The 21624-nt window shown below is 52.9% G+C and overlaps 9 protein-coding genes and 1 non-coding gene across 10 annotated transcripts; 2 read left to right on the forward strand and 8 right to left on the reverse strand.

Moving 5' to 3' along the window:
• Positions 1-856: 856 nt before the first annotated feature.
• Positions 857-3578, reverse strand: BU25DRAFT_492324 (uncharacterized protein; the record flags this gene model as incomplete). The annotated part of the gene is made up of 4 exons (XM_033711628.1): positions 857-2284; positions 2340-2527; positions 2576-3474; positions 3523-3578. The coding sequence occupies 4 exons, from the start codon at positions 3576-3578 to the stop codon at positions 857-859; spliced, it is 2571 nt and encodes an 856-aa protein (XP_033560381.1).
• Positions 3579-4263: 685 nt separating this feature from the next.
• BU25DRAFT_459726 (uncharacterized protein) lies at positions 4264-4632 on the reverse strand (the record flags this gene model as incomplete). Its single annotated transcript, XM_033710304.1, has 1 exon — positions 4264-4632. One exon carries the CDS (start codon positions 4630-4632, stop codon positions 4264-4266), a length of 369 nt encoding a protein of 122 aa, XP_033560382.1.
• A 303-nt stretch (positions 4633-4935) lies between these two features.
• Positions 4936-7904, reverse strand: BU25DRAFT_459727 (extragenic suppressor of kinetochore protein 1; the record flags this gene model as incomplete). Its single annotated transcript, XM_033710305.1, has 3 exons — positions 4936-5655; positions 5703-7166; positions 7215-7904. The coding sequence occupies 3 exons, from the start codon at positions 7902-7904 to the stop codon at positions 4936-4938; spliced, it is 2874 nt and encodes a 957-aa protein (XP_033560383.1).
• A 762-nt stretch (positions 7905-8666) lies between these two features.
• BU25DRAFT_344201 (charged multivesicular body protein-like protein 5) lies at positions 8667-9354 on the forward strand (the record flags this gene model as incomplete). The annotated part of the gene is made up of 2 exons (XM_033702991.1): positions 8667-8732; positions 8782-9354. The coding sequence occupies 2 exons, from the start codon at positions 8667-8669 to the stop codon at positions 9352-9354; spliced, it is 639 nt and encodes a 212-aa protein (XP_033560384.1).
• A 216-nt stretch (positions 9355-9570) lies between these two features.
• BU25DRAFT_103583 (uncharacterized protein) lies at positions 9571-10871 on the reverse strand. Its single transcript, XM_033700260.1, has one exon. It carries the CDS (start codon positions 10631-10633, stop codon positions 9788-9790), a length of 846 nt encoding a protein of 281 aa, XP_033560385.1. The 5' UTR covers positions 10634-10871; the 3' UTR covers positions 9571-9787.
• An 84-nt stretch (positions 10872-10955) lies between these two features.
• BU25DRAFT_344145 (uncharacterized protein) lies at positions 10956-11722 on the reverse strand (the record flags this gene model as incomplete). Its single annotated transcript, XM_033702987.1, has 3 exons — positions 10956-11140; positions 11192-11581; positions 11638-11722. The coding sequence occupies 3 exons, from the start codon at positions 11720-11722 to the stop codon at positions 10956-10958; spliced, it is 660 nt and encodes a 219-aa protein (XP_033560386.1).
• Positions 11723-11870: 148 nt separating this feature from the next.
• On the forward strand, positions 11871-14043 carry BU25DRAFT_492328 (uncharacterized protein). Its single transcript, XM_033711629.1, has 2 exons — positions 11871-12098; positions 12145-14043. The coding sequence occupies exons 1-2, from the start codon at positions 11932-11934 to the stop codon at positions 13928-13930; spliced, it is 1953 nt and encodes a 650-aa protein (XP_033560387.1). The 5' UTR covers positions 11871-11931; the 3' UTR covers positions 13931-14043.
• A 3755-nt stretch (positions 14044-17798) lies between these two features.
• On the reverse strand, positions 17799-17870 carry BU25DRAFT_t90. The gene has a single exon. It is a non-coding gene; the product is annotated as a tRNA-Met (tRNA).
• A 111-nt stretch (positions 17871-17981) lies between these two features.
• BU25DRAFT_440920 (tannase and feruloyl esterase) lies at positions 17982-19678 on the reverse strand (the record flags this gene model as incomplete). The annotated part of the gene is made up of 6 exons (XM_033709205.1): positions 17982-18386; positions 18438-18612; positions 18719-19218; positions 19264-19296; positions 19337-19543; positions 19577-19678. 6 exons carry the CDS (start codon positions 19676-19678, stop codon positions 18072-18074), a joined length of 1332 nt encoding a protein of 443 aa, XP_033560388.1. The 3' UTR covers positions 17982-18071.
• A 288-nt stretch (positions 19679-19966) lies between these two features.
• BU25DRAFT_344177 (uncharacterized protein) lies at positions 19967-21391 on the reverse strand (the record flags this gene model as incomplete). The annotated part of the gene is made up of 2 exons (XM_033702989.1): positions 19967-21163; positions 21323-21391. The coding sequence occupies 2 exons, from the start codon at positions 21389-21391 to the stop codon at positions 19967-19969; spliced, it is 1266 nt and encodes a 421-aa protein (XP_033560389.1).
• Positions 21392-21624: the final 233 nt, after the last annotated feature.

Raw genomic sequence — 21624 nt, forward strand, 5'->3', positions numbered from 1 at the left:
ACTTGGAAGATGCCTACAAGTGGTGCTGCAGAACTTCAAACATGGATTGAAGAGCTATCCTTTCCGTACTTCAGACATACGTCAAGAGAAACACGTTTTCAGTGATCGAGGTGGCTCGCACAAGCCAAGACATAACGTTGAATGGATGGACTTTCAGCGAGCACAGTCACATACGCGCGACACCAGAAGTCTTTGGTACTCGCTAGCGATATGGGGGCGGGAACTGTAATTTTTCGAAAGAAGCCAAGTTTACGGTGTGCAAAGCAAAAACAGCATAAGTGCGCCGCAAGGCCACTTTTCATGCCCAAACTGGCAACACAGCACAGGCAAACATGGAACATTTATCCCTTCCTTCCGACTTTTGGCACTGCTACATTAGAGGAACTTGTACCACATAGACACGGCTGTGACCGAGTTCGAACGCTCACTCCATGAGACTTGTTGATCACTTTTAGGGGTCATGAAATCAATCAAAGCTTCTTTCGGCGAGAAAGGCAGAAGGTGTTGTGAGGAGAAAGAGGTATAACATAAAATGACTCTTTTATACGTGTGTAAGAAGGCACGTGTTCCATGTACAGTGTGATTGAATGTTGATATCTAAAGCAAGACGGCAGCTCATCAAGTCACCTTCCAAAGACGCCTGGAGGCTGTCAGCCTATAGAGACGTGCCAAAGAACTTCAGATGAATGAGCTGGTTGGAGTCAGTGGTCGTGGGCAGTTTTCTCGGGGTTCTGAGATGATGTCCTGTTGGATGCGGCATTCTGCATGTCTGACGGAAACTGGGCGCCTGTATACGCTGCATCGCCACTTTCACTCTTCAATCATATCTCTCATCTCCAACTGTTCAATCTTACTCTTACAGCCTTGGAACTGCCTCCTGCAACCTCCTCAACCTCTCCTCATACACCGGCAACGCCTCCTTCAACCTCCTCCTCGCCTCCCTCTGCCCAACACTCATCTGCTGATCATTATCCAACAATTCCTCCATGACCCTCACGAAATTCAACAGCTCCGCCTTGACCTCATTCAAAAACCAATGCACAACCGGCCTCAGCCTACCCTCCAAGTCTGCCACCACTGCGTCCTCAAAGCGGTCTACAATCGTGCCGCCATTCCACCCGACGGTCACAAGGTAGCGGTTGAGTGCTGTAACCTGGCGTGAGTACTTGCCAGCTCCAGTCTTTCTCGACACCTTCTGGTAGATAGGTACCATGAGCGAAGCGATCAGGCAGCCAACATCCTCTTCGGTAGTGGCAAACCGGTGAGTGGCACGCACGACGCGGTGGAGTTGAAACTCAAAAGACCCAGACTTAGTGAATATGGCGTGTTCGAGTTTCCTCCACTCGCGATGGAAGCTGTCTTTGAATGGGGTCTGGTCGGCGGAGTTATCGAGCGTGGCGAAGAAATTGTTCATGCAGTCATCGATTCTGCTAGACATTTGCTTCCATCCGGAAGCGAATCGCCCGGACGTGTTCTTCACGAAGGCTTCAATGGCCGACTCCATGCATTCCTGCAATGTCTGATTCCAGTTAATACGCAAGCCTTGCAACGCTCGTGCCCGGCTATTGGCGATGAAGCCGTTATCCCTCAGAGCTTTACTAAATGACGCCACGAGCACTGGACCGTTGACAGTCTGCTGCCACCCAGCAATGACACCCTTCATGAGCTCTAACTGCTGCTCCGCGTCCGGCTGGAAGGGCCAGATTTGTAGGGACGGTAGCAACTGCGTATTGGCAAGCTGTCCGAGATCGGCATGTAACATGGGGATCTGCTCCCTGGCGAGCTGCTCGCAGAACGCTGAGTAGCCATGATCGTCTTCGAACTTTTCCAGCACACGAGTTCCACTGTCAGCAATCTCAGCCATGACTAGGTGAATGTGATTCCAGAGATGCTCGTAGTTGCGGGTACTGGTCAGACTGAACAGGTACCGCTTCAAGTCTGGGATGCGAGTGTCGCTCACACTCATGACTGGTGAGCGTAGGCGGGACGGGTCTAGCCATTCCAGATACTGTGCGGCGGAAATGGCAAAGACGGCAATGTTGTTGGGAGAATCAGGATCTAGGGCTGCGTACTTGGTGACGATGTTCTCACGAAGGTTTTCCGCTCGTTCACGAATCATAGCGTTTAGTGCCAGCTCTTGCAGATACGTCAGATAAGCCCGCTTGACGCTGTAATCTTGTATGCTTTCAGCTTCAGCCTTAAAAGCTCTGATTGTGGTGTATGGAGCATTTGTAGAGTCGCGTATTCGATCGTTGGCGTCCTGGACGCTGCTCATGAAAATGGTCTTCAATCAGAAAGTCAGCACGTGTATAAAAGCCCTGAACAGGTGATGCTCCTACGTCAACTTTGTTGTATACTAGAACTGTGTTGTTGAAGCCATGTGCCCGGATCGACTGCCTGATTAGTGCGTCAAGGTCTGCGTCCTCCAGGCCGCGCTCCGGCCGATCGCAGATGATCAGTTCGACGTCAACGTCTCTACGAATGGCGTTGGCTCTTGCAATGCGATCCTGATTGATATCGCGGAGACCTTAGACAGTCAGTGTCATGCTCGGTTCCCATGTAAGATCGGGCTTACCCGGCAGATCGATAAAAGTCAAGCCTGCTTTCAGGAGAGCGGCACCTGTCTTGATCACGAGGAAATCAACAAACGGTGCTAGGTTGTCGGCTACTCTTCGGATTTGATCGATGTTGTCGTCCTCAACCTGTAGATAGGAAAGCGTGTGGTTCTGGGTGGCGCCTGAGGACAATATGCGCTGTTCGATGGCGTCGACACAAGCATGAAAAAAGTTGCCATTACTGATCATGTCTGCTGTAAGTAAAGACTGCAAATGTGTGGCGGAGTCAACAGTGCCTTCTGTGTTGAAAGCGACATCAAAGAACTCCTTCGCGGTTGATGCGTAACGGCGGCTGTCATCATCTGCCGGGTCGCGGTCTGGGCCGAAGTGGTACTCATGGTACCTCCTGATATGGCCTTCGGTCATGGTGGATATTGTAGCTGCGTTGAAGAATTCGATATCTACATCACTTCTAGTCGTATCGGTAAGCGCCTCAGGTTGGAGTGCAATTTTGGTAGGATAGAGTGTGCACGAGCGTCCTTCCGCGGAACTCTTGGTTATGTTGGGGCGGTTGAACAGCGCCTTGTATAAGAAGCTCTTTCCAGCGCCTGCTGGGCCGACCGTGGTGACAGTCAAGGGCTTGGGAACGCCAATAGCTCGTCCTTGCTGTATGACCTCCCGCTGGTTCGCCATCTCTGTGTCGTCATCTTCGAAGCCTTGCAGGTCGATCCAGAGATCTCGTAACGCCGTGTCAATCTCGGTATGGAGTGTCGGTACATCGAGGCGAAAGTACGGGTGATTGAGCAGTGGCTCTTGCGTAGGGTCATGAACCTTTTCAGCTCCAGTGACTGCTGTGTCGCCATGAAAACGATCTGCCTCGAATGCTTGTGGAGGCAGCACCGCACCAACAACCTCTTCCCTGCGTAGTGTCAGGCGGTTCTCATGCCACATGGGCGATGCCGCGTACCTTGGTATTGGCGACTCTTCGGGCACAAACAAGCTGTCTGGTTGATGGTAGCTCATGTTGGACGTATTCTCCAAATGTCGGTGATCTGATATTGATACGTTGCCGGAGCCTCGAGACAGCGATGTTTGTGAGCAGAAGGGAGAAGCACTAGGTAGAACAGAGTGGGCGCGGATACTTTAGAAGCTTGATCAAGTGACAGGTGGAGGAAGTGAAAGTTTGTTGTGCGACTTGACGGCAAGTTTGTGTTGACCGTGGTTGTTTTGAAGTAGGCGGCAGCGCGACCAAAGCTGCGGTAACGCACGGTCGAAGTGAGAGGAGACTCGTCGCGCCCTTGATAAGGCATTGTGCTGCAGTAGCTTTGATCAGTGCACATAGCGGATTGTTTGGAATCCGAGTATACGAAGGTAATAGGGAAGCGTGCGAGTGGCGCTGCCGGGTCTCGATGACGTGGGCGTGACCTCGGAGGCAGGTGCGACCTGTGAGCCAGTCTACCTGCGGGTCGACACACATAGCTGGATACTCAGCTGCCTGACCCCTGCGCTACGATCCTGAATCATTTTGTCGTGTGTTGTATGGCTGGTCCAAGTGCAACCGCGGGGGAACATACCTGGCAACACATCACCCACAACCTCTAACACCCACTGAAGAACGTAACTCGTATCGCATTTCCTGCATCTTATCCTACCGAGGTATCTCTTGTCTACGCGCCACTACCATTACATTGCCAAAGCCAACCTAGATCTACACAACGACCACGTTATCGCCATTGTCTTTCTTGTTTGATGCGCTTCCTTCCGGTTTCCGTTCCTTCTCTGGGCTTGAACGGCCTTCCACATCAAGTCTGCCGACTATCTCATCCTCAATGCTACCCAAGCTCCCGTCATCTGAGTCGCTTTCGATGTCCTCAAACATCTTTGCGAAACGTTGATGCCCTTCTCGCTCTTCTTGCTCTTGTGTCTTCTCGCCTTGGTCGTCGTCGCCATCGTCATTGTTTTTTCCTTCGAGCTCGGCTTTACGTTGTGCGAGGCGGAGAGCGAACTGGCGGCGGGCGCGAGAAGGTGGTATCTGAAGTGGTGGTGGGATCTTGGCCTTTGCAGTACTGTCAGCCATGTTCAACGTAACGGCAACGAGCTGATGAGCGAGGCGGGAGATGTGACAAGGAGAGGAGTGAAGACATGTGTGAGAATTATTCACAAAGGAAACGCCTGCCGCGACGGATATTGCTACAGAAGTCATACACCCGGTGAGGGTCGTATGTACAGAAAAGATAGATGATTCCAACACCCAGCATGCAAATGCCTCGTAGCTCATACTCAATAGCGCGCAAGATGGACAGAGATAGAAAAGAAACGCACCAAGCGCGCAAACAAGATCGTGTTGTGTTGGCTCGGGTAGGGTTCGGATGAGACGGGGTTATCGGTAGTCCATATCAGCATCGTCAAATGAGACTTCACCCACTTGTTCGGAGTCGTCGACAGGTCCCTGTCGTTCCCTGTTACCATCGTCGTCCTCCATGTCTTCGTCTTCTTCGTCACTCGAGTTAGTAAAGCCGCTGAGCAAGGAGCCACCGCTAAAGGTGTACCCACCACCTCCGGTGTCACCTTGTTGGGCGAGATCCATGCTGTCGAGACCAACGGCTCCATTGTTGCCGATGCTAGCATTTGAAAGGCCGCCGTCTCCGCCAAATCCAGATGCTGCATTCACTGCATTGAGCACGGCTTGCCTTGGGCCAACGCTCATGTCGGGTCGAACACCACCAAGGATTGCGTTGTCCCTCTCGCGAGTATCTGACAAGACATGCTCGACATAGTGTATCCACTCCTCGCTGTGGACCTTGTCGACAACCGCTTGGGACAATATCTCTGTTGGGTGCCTTTCTGTAAACTTGAGCACCTCTTCCGCGATCAGGGTGAGATGGCCCATGTAGCCCAACCTCATGTAGGTTTCTTGCTGAGCCTTGTCGCTCGCTTGCTGACCTTCGATGATACGTTCGGTAATGCGACCTGTCTGGAAGAGGTCGATGGCTAGCGATCGGTTGTAGCCATGCTCCATCTGGCCATTGAACACTTGTTGTACAACGTCGTACACAACGTTATGAAGGAAGTTGTTCCATGGAAAGCGGAAGAAGAAGTCCTGTACACATTAGAAAAAGCAAGGGTATCTGGTTCAAGGAGGCTTACAAGAATGGTCGGTACGACCTTGTTCTCGACGAAGGTGATCTTAAGGAGATCACCAACGACAGGAGTACCATCGATATCGATCACATGTTGCTGGTCATCCTGGTTTTCGACACCTCCGAACACTATCGAATGCACACTTGACGTCTCGTCGATGGGTGTTGCCTCTGCAGCATCCTCCGGCGCAGCTGCTGTGAACTTGGAAGTATCGACCTTCGTGGCCTCAGTGTTGCTTTCGCGGTTCTTACCCGCGAAAAGCGGCGCAGGCTTATCATCAGCATGCGGTGACAGAGGCTCTGGCTCCTCCGAAGTCTGGTTCAACTGTTGGGTCAGGAGAGATGGAGTGGTCTTTGGCTCAGTCTCCTCTTTAGGCTCTTCGATTGCTTCTTCCCTATCTCCCATGACAGTGTCGTTGTCTAGGTCGAGACCTCCGACCTTAGATGTTAGGCCTGCCGAAGTGGGCGATTCGGCATCGTCGGCAGCCTTTGCAGGCGTAGTCGTGGCGGGTGATGCTGCGTCATTGGTTGGTGTGAGTGGCTCGTCCACGAATTCGCCATCGCCTTCGCCCGTCTTCTCGGCGGGTGACTCTTTTGGATCTGACTTGGGTGAGCGTTCCAGAGGCTCGCCAATCTGCTCCTTTTCGGTGGCTTCGATTGTGGCCACTGCGACCTCCGGGGCAGTCACTTTCTCGAAATCGTCCTCTGAATTGTTCTGCACCTGCAGAGACTTGATCTCTTCGGGCGAGTCTACAGAAGGTGCGCGCGCATGGTGGAAGCCTTGGCTATCCACGCTGGTAGAAAAGTCGCCAAGGTTTGCCGAGTTACCCGATGTCAGCTTGCCCTCAGCCTTGAGACGTTCACGCTCAGCATCCCGCCTCTTGACCTCAGCCTCGCTTCCACGCTCGTTGAGAAGAGCCATGTTACTGCAGTGCAGTAACTCAGCCATGAGTTCGCATGTCTTGAACCGGTCGAATCCTAGCGGTTCGATCTTCTCTCCAAATGCTGTCTTCAGCTCTCGCTTTTTCATCGCCGTAGATCCATCGTTCTGCACAACAACCCTACTAGAGCTGTGTACTAACTCCATGAACTGTGGAATGTGGTTTGCGAACTGGCGTAGCAGCGTGCCCAGGTAGATAGGATCTGAATTCTTAGGTACGGGCCCAATCTGATTTTCCAAGTCGTAATCGGAGTTATTCTTGCGGATGACCTCGATAATTATTCCAACACCCACTGTCAAGGGGTTACCGCCGCGTAACATGTACTCGATCAACTGTTTGAGGCATGCCTCAGACACAAGCTGGCGTGTGAGCTCGTTTGGTCCTATCACCGACTGATCCTGGGTCGTTGCATTGGCCGATATTGTTATGATAGCTTTCAAAAAGTCGCCAGCGGATGTTTGCGTCGATGTGGAGTGATCAGGTCCGAGGAAGGCGATCAAGCGGGGCACGAGGTCTTGCTGTTGTAACCACTGGGCTTATCAGTAAGAGGCGTCAGGCGGTGTAGAGGGAGAGCTTACATCGACAATACCTTGACCACCCTCACTCTTCTCGAGACTGATGATCTTGAGCAGCAAATCCATGATTACTGGGCAGTCCACATGCTGGAGCATGTCTGTAACAACGTTGTCGAGCGACTTGAAGAAGTCCAACATCTCCTCCATCTTGCGGTCCAGTAGCGACTCATTGACTTTAGAGAAGTAACCAGCCTGTACAGGGTCGAGCGGTGCAGGCTGCTTGATGTATGCCCAGAACTGCTTTAGCGAATCCTGGTTCTCCAGCACAGCCTCTGATATCGACCAGACCTCTGACGACAAGATTTCACAAGAGACATAGGCGTACTTCATGCGCTGTCTCTCTTCCTTACTCTCTTCTCCATCACCGGCATCTGACTTCGCTGTAGACGCCGAACGCGCGCGTCCTGCAACCTTGCCGAAGAAGCTCTGGCGGCTGGGGCTACCGACCTCGCTGAGTCCTTCGCCAGGTGTACCCTCTTCGGTCGACTCAGAGGGCTTTGCAGCGGTGACATAGCGTAGCAGCCGTTCGAGGACATTCTCGTCACGCAGGTACTCGATAAGCTTTGAATTCTGCTGCTTCAGCTCCTGTATTAGGTCCGACTCCTCCAGCAGCTCCTCGACTGTAACATCAGGTTTGTCGAGAATGCTGTCCAGCGACGACAGCTGTGCGTACCCGCCGAAGCGCCAGAACATGGCCGCTGTTGTGATGGTGACTAGCGAAGGCGGGGCAGGGAGTCGAGGGAGCGCGACTCGGACGCAGCAAGAGGTTTAGCGGGGCACTGGGTAAGGATCGCTCACGGGACGGAAGGAAGGAGGCTGCACAATGGGCCTCCGTTAGCGGACAGCACTGTGTCAGACAGCAGATGCGCGTGGACGTGACCATAGGGCTCCAAGGCTGGAGCTTAGGCGCACGAGCGTAGACAGACACATACCTGCGGGGGAAGGGAACATACGAGCAAAAGCCAGGCACAACTCAGATTGAACACCAGGCCATGCACGTGAACGAGGGGGTATCGCGAGCTTCGATATGGATTATGGTACAACAGTGGGTGGAGGTGAATGGACCCTTCATTCCCGGCGGAACGATGTGCTGTGTTGTGGAGCGGTTCACAAGCGTGGCGCAGATTGGGGAGCAGCAGCCGACCTGGATTTGCCAGACGGGTGCAGTAGTTTCAGGGGCACGATCAGACGTCCCGTAGACTAGTCAGCAGGTTACAATCGTCTTCAGTTTTGGGCTCCCAGTATGCATGTCTTATCAATTCCGGGCTCAAGGTGTGGTTGCCGCACGTGACGTATGACGCTGGCGCGGCGTTTCGTGGAAAGCTCCAGCCACCGGTCGCGACTGCCTACGCTTCAACCCCGCCAAACATACCTTCCAAACAATCAACGCCTTCACTAAAGCACACACGAATTTGCAATCCAGGAACAATATCCTTCTAGTCACACGTGTCCAACATGAACCGTCTATTCGGAGCAAAGAGCACGGCGCCCAAGCCAACCCTCAACAGCGCCATCTCAAACGTAGCCCACCACAACTACACCTTCCCCACACATACTAACCTCACCCCAGGTCGACACACGGATAGAAAGCCTTGATGTCAAGCTTGCCAAGCTCAACGCTGAGCTTTCCGCCTACCAGCAGAAGCTTGCAAAGATGCGCGACGGCCCTGGCAAGACCGCCATCAAGCAGAAGGCACTGAAGGTTCTCCAGCAGCGCAAGATGTACGAGTCACAGCGAGACCAGCTTCAGGCCCAATCGTGGAATATGGAGCAAGCCGGCATGATGCAGGACAACCTCAAGAACACCATGACCACCATCGACGCCATGAAGACGACCACCAAGGAGCTACGGAAGCAGTACGGCAAAGTCAATATCGACAAAATTGAGAAGCTGCAGGATGAGATGGCCGATCTTATGGACATAGGAAACGACATTCAAGATGCAATAAGCCGCAGCTACGATGTGCCAGAAGACGTCGATGAGTCGGAGCTGGACGCTGAACTGGAGGCACTCGGTGACGAGGTCGACTTCGAGGGTATTGGCGAATCGTCGAGTGTACCTGGGTTCTTGACTGAGGACACCGCACCACCAACGTTCATTGACGAGGCGCCAGAGCCAAAGGTCAAGGAGGCTGCGGGTTGAGAAAGAGCAGTACACTATTGCCACTATTCATTCCTGCTTCGAGCAGATGCATGCCGCCACGTTGCTGCGCCGTGTACCGTCCCCCGAAAGGACCGCTCCTTTACAACGAGACACGTTGCTGGTGAGTACCGGCCGTGCGCTACGGGCCCGCCCGGGAACTCCCAACGGCGAAAGCTACGATCCTCTGGACCTTGCAAGATGGCTAGGATCAACAGCGATGCATCATCTTGGTTTGACACAGCTCTGAACCACCTCTGAACAGTCTACCCGTCGAGATCAGCAACACTTCACAGTCAATATCATGGTTATTCGCGACACTGTTCATAGCTGCGCTAAATATCGAGTGTCTACTGTCTCATATGCCCACTAAAGTGGTTGCAGTAATACTGGCAATACCAAAAACTCACACCAGGTTGCCTTTGCACCTACAGCATCAAGGCCTCTCACCCTCCTCGCCCTCAGAGAATGACATAGGCTCCGACCCGTCATCCTCCGATACGCTCTCCTGACTCCCACCGTTTGTCACAGGGCTCTCCCATACCTCGCCCTCCCTCAGGACCGACGTGCCACCATCCCGACGGACATGGAGCCGCGTCCATTCCACTGACAGCTTGACGATCTTCTCCTTCTGCTCCTTCGCTGGTGGCGTCTCGGGGGTTTCAGCTTCATTGCCAACCTCCTTATCCATCTTCTTGGCCTCCTTCTCGCCGCTCTTGATGATGTATATACCATCCACAAGCGTCGCCACCGGAACGGTCATCTGCGGGAACCGCTCGCTTTCCTCGACCGCCCTTCCTAGCTCGATGCTCAGCTTCAGGTCCTCCGAGCGCTTCCAGAGCTTCGCAAGTGGGCTCAACCTGCCCTCGTATAGATGACGAATCTGTCTCTTCACATTCATCATCGACCGTGGCGCAGTATCAGCGTCGTTCGCAGCGTTGACTTCGTTGATGGTGTTCGTCAGGAAGACGAACTCTTCCTTCGCCCACTTCTTGGTGCAGAACGCGTCGAGCCCATATTGCTGGACCCAGGCGTTCAGGTATTCGTAGACAACGTGACGCTCCTCGACCGCCCAGGGCGCCCAGTTGAAGCCCTTTTCATCCAGTTGAACGGCATCGCTGCTTCGTTTGCGCGTGGACGAACTTTGTGCTCGGGTGATCACCATGGTTGACAGGTGCTTGTGGCGGTGGTGATGGCAGTACACGAAAACAGAAGAAGTCGAGAGGATGCATATACATGGGTGGCGCCGTTGCTGGGAGTGAAAGAGTGGATAGACAGGCATGGCTGTGAAAGTCTAGGTGAACGGACCTCATGAGGAGGGCGAAGCTATACAGCAAGCGCTTGCTAAGTTGGCAAGCTTTTGAACAGCAACACTCAACATGTACGAAAGGACTCAAAATGTGCGTCGACAGGAGACAGGTATAAATCACGATGTGAGCAGCGTAATCAGGAGCACTACGGGACATGGTGAACGATCTAAACCAGGACATAATCTAAGACATTGCAATTAAGTGTAATACCGTTGATACACATGTGATGTACAAACAAGGCCGTAGTATCTCTTCGTATGCCATACCACACTTTTACACATCATATCGTACATGTCATCCTCTCCTCCTCGGTGGCGGTGTCCAGGCCTTCGGCTGCCAGTCGTCTCCTGGGTTGCTAGCACCGGCTTGCTTCCACGGCGAGTCTTCCTTGGGTTCCTTGTTTATCCTCATTCGCTTCTTCGCTTTAAATGCAGGCGCCTCTTCAGACAGCCCGGATTCATTCTGCGGTCCCTCTGCCCCTGGCGTCACATCTGGACGCATATCATGCCTCGGCCTCTCACCTCCCTCACTCCTCGCCTCAGCAGTCCGCGACTCTTGCCCCCTCGACCTCAGCTCCTGCTCAGCATTCATCTGCACGACACCACTCTTCGGATCCCTGCTCTCCAGCATCTGCACCGGCTGCTGCATATCCGGCGCATCCAACGCACTCGGCTTCGCCGCCCACCGCTCATCCGCCCTCGCAGCCAGCAGTTTGATATTCGCCTGCCTCTGCACCTCCTGCTGCTGCTCCTGCAGCGTCGGCGGCTCGAAGCGCGTGTGGCGCAGCCACTGCATCCAGCCGGGAGAAACGTTCACGTCACCGTAGTGTGTCGAGCGGTGGTACTTTGCGATGCGGCGGTTGCGCAGTGAGTGCAGCGCGTCCTTGAACTCCCAGAATGTGTTGCCCTGGAGATCGAAGCCTGGCCATGTCAACACTTGTGAACTTGGGATTGTGGATGGAAATGGGTTGACTGACCCACCAGCCACTTCTTCCGCCAGGGGAAGCGCAGCATCTTCCACTCGTACCACGCCCGCTTGATAGGCCCCGGTGCTTTCGCCATGGTGTGTTGTCGCGGTCGTGGTGTGGTAATTTAGTGATCGATTACGGTTTGGGTTGACGTGCATCATGCTAGACCCTGGCGAATGACGTTGCCAGTACACATCCACATCCCTGCCCGCACGCGGCAAGTAACCAGGCCTCCCCCACCTGCTCGGGCTGCTGTGACTTGGGCTCGGACAACACACGACCAGTCAAGCATTCTATATAAACATGGCGTCGGTGACGAGCCTCGACCAGGACATGAAGAACCTGCGCATGGGGAGATACACGCCGCAGGCCGCCAACGAGGTGCGCGCGTGGATCGAGGAGACGCTGGGTGAGCGGCTGCCGGCGGGAGACCTGCTGGATGCGCTGAAGGATGGGACGGTGCTGTGCAGGTAGGAGATTCATACGCTCATTGCTATTGGTATGCTGATGTCGCAGGCTCGTCAACATGGCGATACCCACGCCCGTCCGCTCCAAGAAGTCCACCATGCCGTTCATCCAGATGGAGAACATCGCCCACTTCCTCAAGGCCTGCGAAATGCCGCCCCTCAACATGCCCTCGCACGACCGCTTCCTTACCGTCGACCTCTATGAGAGCAAAGACCCGGCCCAGGTGCTGCAGTGCCTGACAGCCTTCTCGCGCGCCGCCAACCAGATCAACTCGAGCAGCTTCCCTACGAGCATTGGACCCAAGCGTGGCGGCAGCGTCATGAGCCCAACAACGCCCTCAAGACCCGACTTCGGCAGGAGCTACGGCTCCTCGACTTTCAACCCAATGAAGCCCCCGCCAGACAAGCCGAAGCCGCTCAGCCCCTCGCGCACCGGCGGCAGCAATGCCTCCAGGAACTCGAATGGCATGCCCGTATCGCCTCCCGGCGGTGTTAGTAGCTGGAGCAAGAAGGCAGATCAGGGTGTTACATCGCCAGCGTGGAACATTCACCAGTACGGATACATGGGCGGCGCGAGCCAGGGCAATCAGGGCATCGCATTCGGTGCGCGGCGGCAGATCACGAGTGCAGGACCTCACGTGCCGAATATGGCGGAGAAGGAGCGCAAGCGGCGAGAGAAGGCAGAAGAGGAGGAACGGTTGAGGGTTGCTGCCGAGGAGGCCGAGAAGCACCGCCGCGTCGAGCGCGAAGCAGAGGAAGAGCGCCAGAGGGCTGAAGAGGAACGGCTATGGGAAGAGGAGTCGCGCAAGCAGCGCGAAGCCAAAGAGCGTCGTCTTGGAGAGCAGAAACGGGAGTGGGAAGAGCAGGAACGGCAGTGGAAAATGCAAGAAGAAGCGCGACAGAAAGAGGAGCGCGAAGCCCAGGAGGCCGCCGAAAAGGAAGTGCGACGAAAGCGCGCAGGCAGCGACGCCAGACTTCGAGGCCAGTACTTATCCCAATACCAGGCCGAGCAAAAACCGCGCAGCCGTCGAAACAGCCAAAGCGACGACCACCACAACGACCGCATCGCCGAGCTGGAACGTCAGTTGGAGGAAGCTAAAGAGCGCGAACGCCAATACCAACACGAGCGCGAAAGCCGTAAACAACGCGCCCGCTCCAAGTCCCGCACCCGCGAGCGCTCCAAGAGCCGCTCACGCCCTCAAACACCGCCCCGCGCGCCCTCGCCACAGGAGAGCAATGTATCCTGGGCCCAGGCAGATGACCGCGCCTATTTGCGTGACGCATGGACCGCGAACCAGCACGAACCTGCACGTCCGATTCACACACCCGAGCCAGCGTTCTCGTCTTCCACGAGCTCGAGACCACTGCCCGAGCCCGCGTCTCCACGTCCGCTGCCTGATCCCGCGGCTTACATGAAGCAATCTCAGGGCTCCGGCGCGCAGAGCAGAACGGACCGCTATCTCGCTTCAAACCCTGCTCCAATACCTCCCAAACCGTCGACCTACGCGCCGCAGGAGTCGACTAGCACGAATGAGCAGCGCGCTGAGGACGCGAGGCGTAAGGCGAGTCAGCAGACCACCAAGGACCGCGGCTGGGCGTCTAAATCCCTACTGGAGCGCGAAATGGAGCGTGAACGCGAACGCCAGAAGGAGTGGGAGCAGTCGCAAAGGGAGCTGCAGAATGCTGCTAAGGACATCAATGCTGGTACTGGAGAAGGACAATCATGGGACGTCAACCAGTATGGCTACATGGGCGGCGATAGTCAAAACAGGGGAGGTATTAGTTTTGGGGGGAAGAGACAGATTTTGGGGCCACGACCCTTCGGGCCACGGTAGGTGGTGTGTGGGGAAAAGATAGTCCGAGGATGGAGGAGGACGAAACATGGATGAGTTGAGTCGTGGGAATAGATATAGTGTTAGCGAGCAATAATACCAGTCTTAGATCTACGAGACGTAAGTACAAGGAGTGAATCATGATTTCCTAACCTAGCTACCGTACTTCCAGGATCCTCGATGGTTGTACGCCGCTGATGGGACACTCAAAGTCGATCTGAGAAGCGGTGAAGGTACGTATGTAACACACGGCTTCCCATATCATCGCCAACACACCAAAGGGGTCCTTTTCAATACAGCACAAACAAACGAATTGTTCGTTTCGCATGGGGCGGGTATGAGAGGGATGCAGAGAAGGTGGGTGAGGAGGTAGATGAGGTGGATTAGGAGGTGGATGAGGAGGTGGATGGGGAGGGTATGCAGAGGGTACAGGGGGGATGAGGGGTGAGGGAGAGTGGTGAGGTGGGTTAAGGGTTGAGTGATGGAACAAAAATGATGAGCTTGTCGGAAGGAAAGGTGTGCGAGAGGTACATGGCTTGTTGTGTGGGAGATTGTACTGACGGGCTCACGGTCTCAACGCAGACTGATATCCACACCGCATTACCCACGTATACATGGCACTTGGCTTCCTTTACACGAAACATAGGCCTCGTCGACGAAGTGAAGACATCTCAGCAATCCCGAGCCCACGTGAAAAGTGACAAACGCCCATACTATCTTGGAAGGCACCACTTCCCCCCAACTCCAGCATGGTCGACGCAAGTCCCGACTTCGACACTCTCAGCTCAGACGAACAGAACGCTCTCACCCATGACTCGCCGGGCCGCCCGCGAATGAGAAAATCATCCAGCACCTTGCCAGAATACCGACCACTCATAAGGACTATGTCACCTGGCGAGCGAGACTAGCCTCGATGCGTATGTTGAAGGCCACTCTCATCAAGGCAGCATCACTCTCCCGCGCAGACTGAGGGATCGCACCTTACTGATGATCAGTTTGAGAACATTATGGAGCGGATGGAGATGGTGCAAGAGCTTTCGTGCAGAGAGACGAGCGAAGATGGCGATTATGGCAAGGTGGTGGATGGGGAGTGGATTGAGATGCGGTGTGGAGGAAGCTGCGAAGCAGTACCGCTTTGCAGGGATTGAGTCATCGAGCCATGACATGGAGGAACGCAAGTCGGTTGAGGAGGGCAAGATGGAGAAGCCGCATCCACGAGAACGTAAGTCGCACTTGTGCCTTCTGTTGCTGTCACTGATGCGCTATGCAGGCCAGAAAGACAAGGCTAAGGGGAAAAGCAGCATCATGTTTTGATTGGGGTTGAGACACTATGGGTAAGATTGAGACTTAATGGAGAAGGGAGATTGCGAATGGCGAAATGGATAGTGTCGGCCAGTTATCTTTGATGACAAACATCGACACCAGAACTCAGGCCTTCGGTTAGATAGAGACCTCGAACAGTGACGGTTTCCCGTACCTCCAGTAGCGCGCTGGAGGGGTTTTTGAGAATCCTGTGAAGACAATGTTGGATGAGGAGTGGAGTTAAGGGCTATTTCTAAATAAACCTATAACTTTAATTAAAGCATGTCACATTTTCATAACAGACGGAGGCTGAGTCATAATAACAGCTTAACAAACTGTTCAAGAGAGCAAGATCTTATACATACTAGCAATGCTAGATAGCTATAGTATGATGACATGCAAAATGAATGGACCACCCCCTTCTTGGTACACTAGCCCTCAAAGCCACACAAAGACCCACTGTCGAAGCTAACTAGATTTGGTGAAGGAGCAGGTAGGGGGAGGTGTGGGCGGTCTACCTGTGATATGTGTGCGGATCTGGCACTATGATAAGGTAGATGACGTTGCCGTTCATCCGTAGGATCCGTGAGAGGCTGCCCAAATCTGGTTCAGGGTCTGCGCAGGTATGGCTCAGGGTCCTGGGCACGTCAGAGAACATGTATATAGGGTTCGGGTCTCCCTCACATGCTACACGGGTACCTTTGGCCACTCACAGTACCTCTTTTGCCTATCAAAAGTGAGTGACAGACTATGGCTACCATGGGAGGCCGGCCCGCACATTTCGCCAGCCACCGATAGTAGCTAACAGTAGCTAAGAGTAAATGTTTAGCTAATCTTAGGTAGAACCTAGTAACTTAGTTCTTAACACTATAAGGCTGTACGCATTGCTAGTGTGTGCAAAGTAAAAAAAAAGCCTTTGTCTAATGTCTGTTACACGCCTATGCGATTCTTTACATGTACCTCTCGTATGTACAGTTCTTGTGCCTGTCTTAAGGTTCTAGTGTTTGCTAAGCAAGATTTTTAATATATGTTAGAATCTAAATTTTTGCTCAACTCTGACACCTATAACGTAGAACATCTTTGTATAAAGATGTTAAACTCTGGAAAAAATACACTCGTCCAACTCATCTCAGACTCGTGAGAGCGCAGATAGTCGACTGTCGCCGCCTAAGCGGGAAGGACCCAAGGGTTGACCTCAGCAAACTTGGGGTTTCGCGAGTCAGACCCGAATTCGCTGGAGAAGAATCGTTTGACTCCTGCAGCTAGAGCCGCGTCGATGAAAACTTGTGGTCGCCCGCTGCTATGCCTCCGACCATGCTGATTACGACATCTTGGTCACGCATCGCAGCTGTGACTGATTCGACGAACGAGTAGTCCACTTTGCGAACGGAGATGCCGCCGAGAAAGGAAGAGCGGAATTCTGAGCGGCTGAGAATGGCTATTTTGCAGGAGAGGATACGAAGGCTTCGAGTACGGGGGCTCCGAGACTGCCGCCGTCCTAAGCATGCATCAGTAAAGCGCGAAGTTATTGAACCAACTGGTCAAGATGCGTTACGAGCAATTGTGCTGGTGTTGTAGGAGTGGAATACATACTCCGATCAACAGTACATTCTTAAGTGAACTCATGTTTGACTGAACGTGGGCAGTGACCGAAACCAACCAATAAATTAGGACGATAAGGGGCGAACTGATGAGTTTTTATGACGATGGTGATAATGAGTATACCGGTGGAGTCGATAACTGCAAAACCTTGCATGAGGAACAACGACTCGTCGAGCGAACATATACAAACTTTACACAGACATTATCCCCTCAGAGCCCCTTTCTCCCATCAATGTTTACAAAGCATAGTCTGCCCCATTCGGTGATCTGTTAGTTTACCGTTCACAAATCGTACAGCACACGGTTTCCCTGCATCGGGAAACTGGCCCTTCTATGATCTGTCTTGAATGTTCACAATCAATCTTCTCTCCCAATTGTTTAGTACTCTAAGCCGTCAAACATGGAGCTGGTCAGTCTTAAACGAAAAAGAACTAAGAAAAAAGGGGTTCCTTCTTTCTGCCTGCGCTAGAAGTGCTCCACGCAAACTCGAACGATAAAGAAATGATACAGTCCGAACGAGGTGAAGAGTCTGTGCAGCCTGCCACAGATGAGTTTGAGGCCGAAGTGTCTGTCGCTTCAAGAATCACTCAGATCGATGAGATCTAAGCCACGCAGAGGATCTTGGATGAGATGGAGGAAGTCGAACGCTTCTCTCTCCTGAAGACGATAACTCGTTCGAATATCCATCAACAAGCTCCTCCACCCAGGCGGTATTGGTGTTGATGGGGACCACTTCGACTCAGATCAAGAGCAGGCCGGTGTGGAGACAGTCGATGGTCAAGCGTTGTGGAAGTCTGAGAAGCGCAGAAGGAAACGTCTCAGTCGTGCCAAAGAGAAGGTGATGGAGGTGGCGCATAGATGTGGTTCGGTGGTGACGCTGTTGGGATGTTACCAACAGGCCAAAGCGAAAGAAGAGGCAGCATCCTCAATAGTGAGGAGGTTGTCAAAAGGCAAAAAATATGTTGATTAGCTGAGACTGGTTTCGATCCAGTGTCCTCCGGGTTATGAGCCCGGCGCGCTTCCGCTGCGCCACTCAGCTTTATTTCAATTCGATGAAGGGTAAGCCACATTACGACGTATATATCCCAAACTTTGATGAAGTTTTCATCATCTTTCGGCAGTACATTTGCTTTGACGACACAATGTTTTAGGGAACAATATGAAGTTCGGATGTGAAGCGTGAAAGAAAATTTTCGGCCCGTGAGTCATGAAAAAAATCCACTCACTACAATGCACATACTCACGACTCCCGCTTCGTAACATCCAACCCCTTCTCTTTCAAACTTGCTTTCTCTGGGTATGGGCACAGTATACGTTGATGCTGTATGCCCTTCATGTCATTGAACTCAATAGGTAGCGTGTCGGGTACAACACCCTTCTCCGCCCAGCCAACGAGTGCTTGGAAAGTTGAAGTCGGTTGACCACTGTGTCCGCCAGAACAATGCGCAAGGCCAGGGACTTCGAAGTCCCGGAATAAGTCGTCGATAGCCGAGGTCGTGTCATTGACACGTTTGTAGTAATTTTCGGTGCCCCTAGTGGGTATGAATCCATCAGCCTGAAACGCATGTCAGCAACATCTTCCTATAGCACTCGAAGGGAAACTCACCAGTCCGTGATATGCCAGTATCTTACCTCTAGATTTCCTCAATGCGCTGAGATCCGGATCCACCGTCCTGACGATTGAATCACACTCCTGCACACCAGCATAGAACAGTCTTGCATACTCCTCCACGCTCCCGATCTTACTATAATCCCACTCCGGATTCTTCTTTATGAACAGCCTGATTCATGCTTCGCCGAGCCTCGTTGGAATACCAGTGCAAGTCCCATTCGCACTGCATGAGGTGGATGCGTAACCAATATCTGATGTGGTACCTGATGGCGCACCTGAGCCTGTAAGACGTGCTTGGTAGTTCACGCCGTGCCAAGGAAATCGCCCCTCGTTTGCGGGGCCCTGTCCAGGAAAGATTTGCGATAGTGGCGGCGGCATGGCTGATGACGATTGTTGTGTTGGTAGAAGGGCAGTGCGCGGTCTTCTCGACCAATGCAAAGGGGTCAAAAGTGCACTTTGACATATCGCTGATGAGCCCATCAGTTACACCATCTAAGGGATCACAGGCCGCCACTACAGCATCGGTAAGTGCATTGACCTCGCACTTCGGTGGGTATTGGCCGGTGATGGACATCATGACTTGTGCCCACGATGCCGCCAGAATGCACTGTGCCCAATTGAGCGCCGGTGCCACTCCTGTTATACAGTCGTATGCGTTTGGATATCGTTGAGCGAGCATGAAGCCTTGTTTACTGCCTTGCGAGCAACCACTCCAGTACGAGTAACCCGCAGGTCGGCCATAGAAACTTCTGATAAGTTCTTTGGCGAGCACAGCCTACACGCTCCGTTAGTGGCAGACTCGTAAAGTCAGTGGCAGTACGTACTGACCATTCAACGCTATTGACGCGAGGTCCTGCAGAGCATACAGATTGATGTTTCCCGGGCTAGTCAACGCCCAGGGCCATTCCGATGTCTGTCATGGCGAAGCGACCTGCGACCCACCCACCGCCGCCAATAGCCTGTAGTCGTCTGTTCCAAGTTTGCGTGAAGAGCCATGTCTCTACATGAATTGTATCGTTATGAGCAGGGTGCGTGTAAGTGACAGTGATGTTGCAGAATTCGACGTTCCGAACGGCGATGGAGGGGTGATTGCAGTAAAGCTACTGGTAAACATCTTGCGAGAACTTTTGCACAATGCTGCCGGATATATTGATGATGTCGGCACCGAAGAGCTCAGTAAACAAGGCGGCACTCGCGTTGCATGCCAGCGCAGGTACTGTCGAGTAGTTGCTCATACCGGAGATATCATGAAGATTAGAAGTTGAAGAGGCAGTCTTGAGAACACTTTGTACGGCAGTGAACGCTCTGAGGTACACTCCAACGACTGTGGTCTGCACCTGGGCAATGCACAGTGGCCATGCTGATGGAAAATCGAAGTTCTGTGCTCGAAGCCGGGGCTAAACGCCGTATAGAGGACCCGTGTATAGATTTCGTAATCCTCGTGTCCAAGGTGGCGAAATTTGTGGATGCGAGCAGACGTGAGACTATCGTTTGGTTCCTCCACTTGTTCTACCACGGTAAACTCATGACATGAAAGTGTTCATGATGACTTCGTTAGGCAAATCCAGCCATTGTCTCCAGTATGACCCTAATGACTTTGTGACTGACTCGATCAGCATACGACCCGCATTATCCACGCACCACATGCTACGGCGCTCGTGCAGGAGTACAGCATAGTGGCAAAGGATGATCAGTGCTTCGGGCTGACGCCTCTGCAACTGATCTGTGTATATCCCTGATAGAAGGATAGGCCAAGCCCAGATCAGCTCTGAGGAGTGTTGCTGTGTCTTCACAGATTGGTCTTCCAAGTACTCGACCTGGTACATCATCTTCAGTCTGGATACTGCATTGCGACATGCCATTTTGTTCTCCGCACTCATGTCGCCATCGTCCAGTAAGCGGTTCAGTTTATCAGTCACAGAAGTCGCTCGTTCTGGAGCATGTGACGCTGCAGCATTCAACTGGTTGCTAGCTTGATGCAACATAGGAGAAATGTTCGAGCGAAGCAACAGCGCCCAGGCTTCAGCAGTGACAGTCTGTACTCCACGATGAAGGTTCAGGTACGTGACAAACCTGTCTAGGAAGCCATCCGCGTCGCTCTTCGAAGTTATCACTGCCTCCCCAAGTGAATGTATGCCGAGAAAGCTTGCAAATATTAGCATGGCCTCGCAGTTTTCGCCGTTAATGTTTTCAAGGTGGTTGTCGAACGACGTTAAAGCTTCAATCTGTAGCGAGGTTGCTTCCGCGTGGTACATGCCGGCCTGCCCAGGTCTCGTTCGGCTAAGATGCAGAGCAGAGAGAGCAAGAACCTGGAGCAGAAGATACGGCGCCGACAGTACGACTGGCATTATAGTGCGCATCAAGCCCAAGTCCATCATCCCCACGATGTTCAGACTTGGAGCAGTCTCGAGCATGAAGTTGCTCAATAGCTCCATATGGCGTATGTTGAGGTTTGAACAAGGGGCGCTGTACTGAAGTGATGAAGCCGGTGTCAAGAGGGGCGATGCTGCCAATGAAGGTGGGGTAGACATCGAATGAGCCAGTTCAGGTGCAGGAAGTAACAGTGTTGAGGAAGGTGACGTCGTTGCGGACGTATATCCGACATCCGTGGTTGAAGTGTGAGGCAATGTTGATCGAACCCTGCGAGGGCACGGAGGTGCGTACACGCATTGACGTTCGGTAGTTGTACAATTGACACAACTAGGTCGTCCTTCATCGCACTATATGTCACGTAGAATTAGCCAAAGTAGAGCAGAAAAACATGATATCAGTTTGAGGTCTTTGATCTGGTGGCAAGCCTGAATTGCAGTCTCGCGCGCCACGCCGTAACAAGAATAGAGCAATTGCATGATGGTAGAGTAAAGGAGCGATTTCCTTACCTTAATGTGCCGCCGTTTACAGTCTTGGCAGCCGAGTTTCGACTTCCTGTGTGTTCTACGCTGAGCCATGCCAACTCATGCGTATAGCTTCAATGGAATATGCACGAGGTAAGGTCGATGAAGATGGGCGGCGCTCGCGTAGGCTTATACGAGAGCATTACGGGAAGACGCTACATTTTGATGCGTCTTCGAAGGGGCTCGGGGTCGTTTCGGATATACTTTGCGCCCTCATAGCATGGATGCGAATGGTGGTCAATGCATACGGGCGCATCTGATTGGTGCTAAAGCTTTACTAATCGTGT

The sequence above is a fragment of the Macroventuria anomochaeta genome (assembly GCF_010093625.1).
Source record: "Macroventuria anomochaeta strain CBS 525.71 unplaced genomic scaffold BU25scaffold_22, whole genome shotgun sequence".
In the NCBI taxonomy this organism is placed as follows: Eukaryota; Fungi; Ascomycota; class Dothideomycetes; order Pleosporales; family Didymellaceae; genus Macroventuria; species Macroventuria anomochaeta.

What these genes read in the sequence shown, in the direction of transcription:
- BU25DRAFT_103583 (XM_033700260.1), bottom strand. Translation starts at nt 10,633, where the DNA reads ATGCCTGTCTATCCACTCTTTCACTCCCAGCAACGGCGCCACCCATGT.
- BU25DRAFT_492328 (XM_033711629.1), top strand. Translation starts at nt 11,932, where the DNA reads ATGGCGTCGGTGACGAGCCTCGACCAGGACATGAAGAACCTGCGCATG. An exon ending in GATGGGACGGTGCTGTGCAG is followed by an intron (nt 12,099 to 12,144) that starts GTAGGAGATTCA and finishes CTGATGTCGCAG; the next exon opens with GCTCGTCAACATGGCGATAC.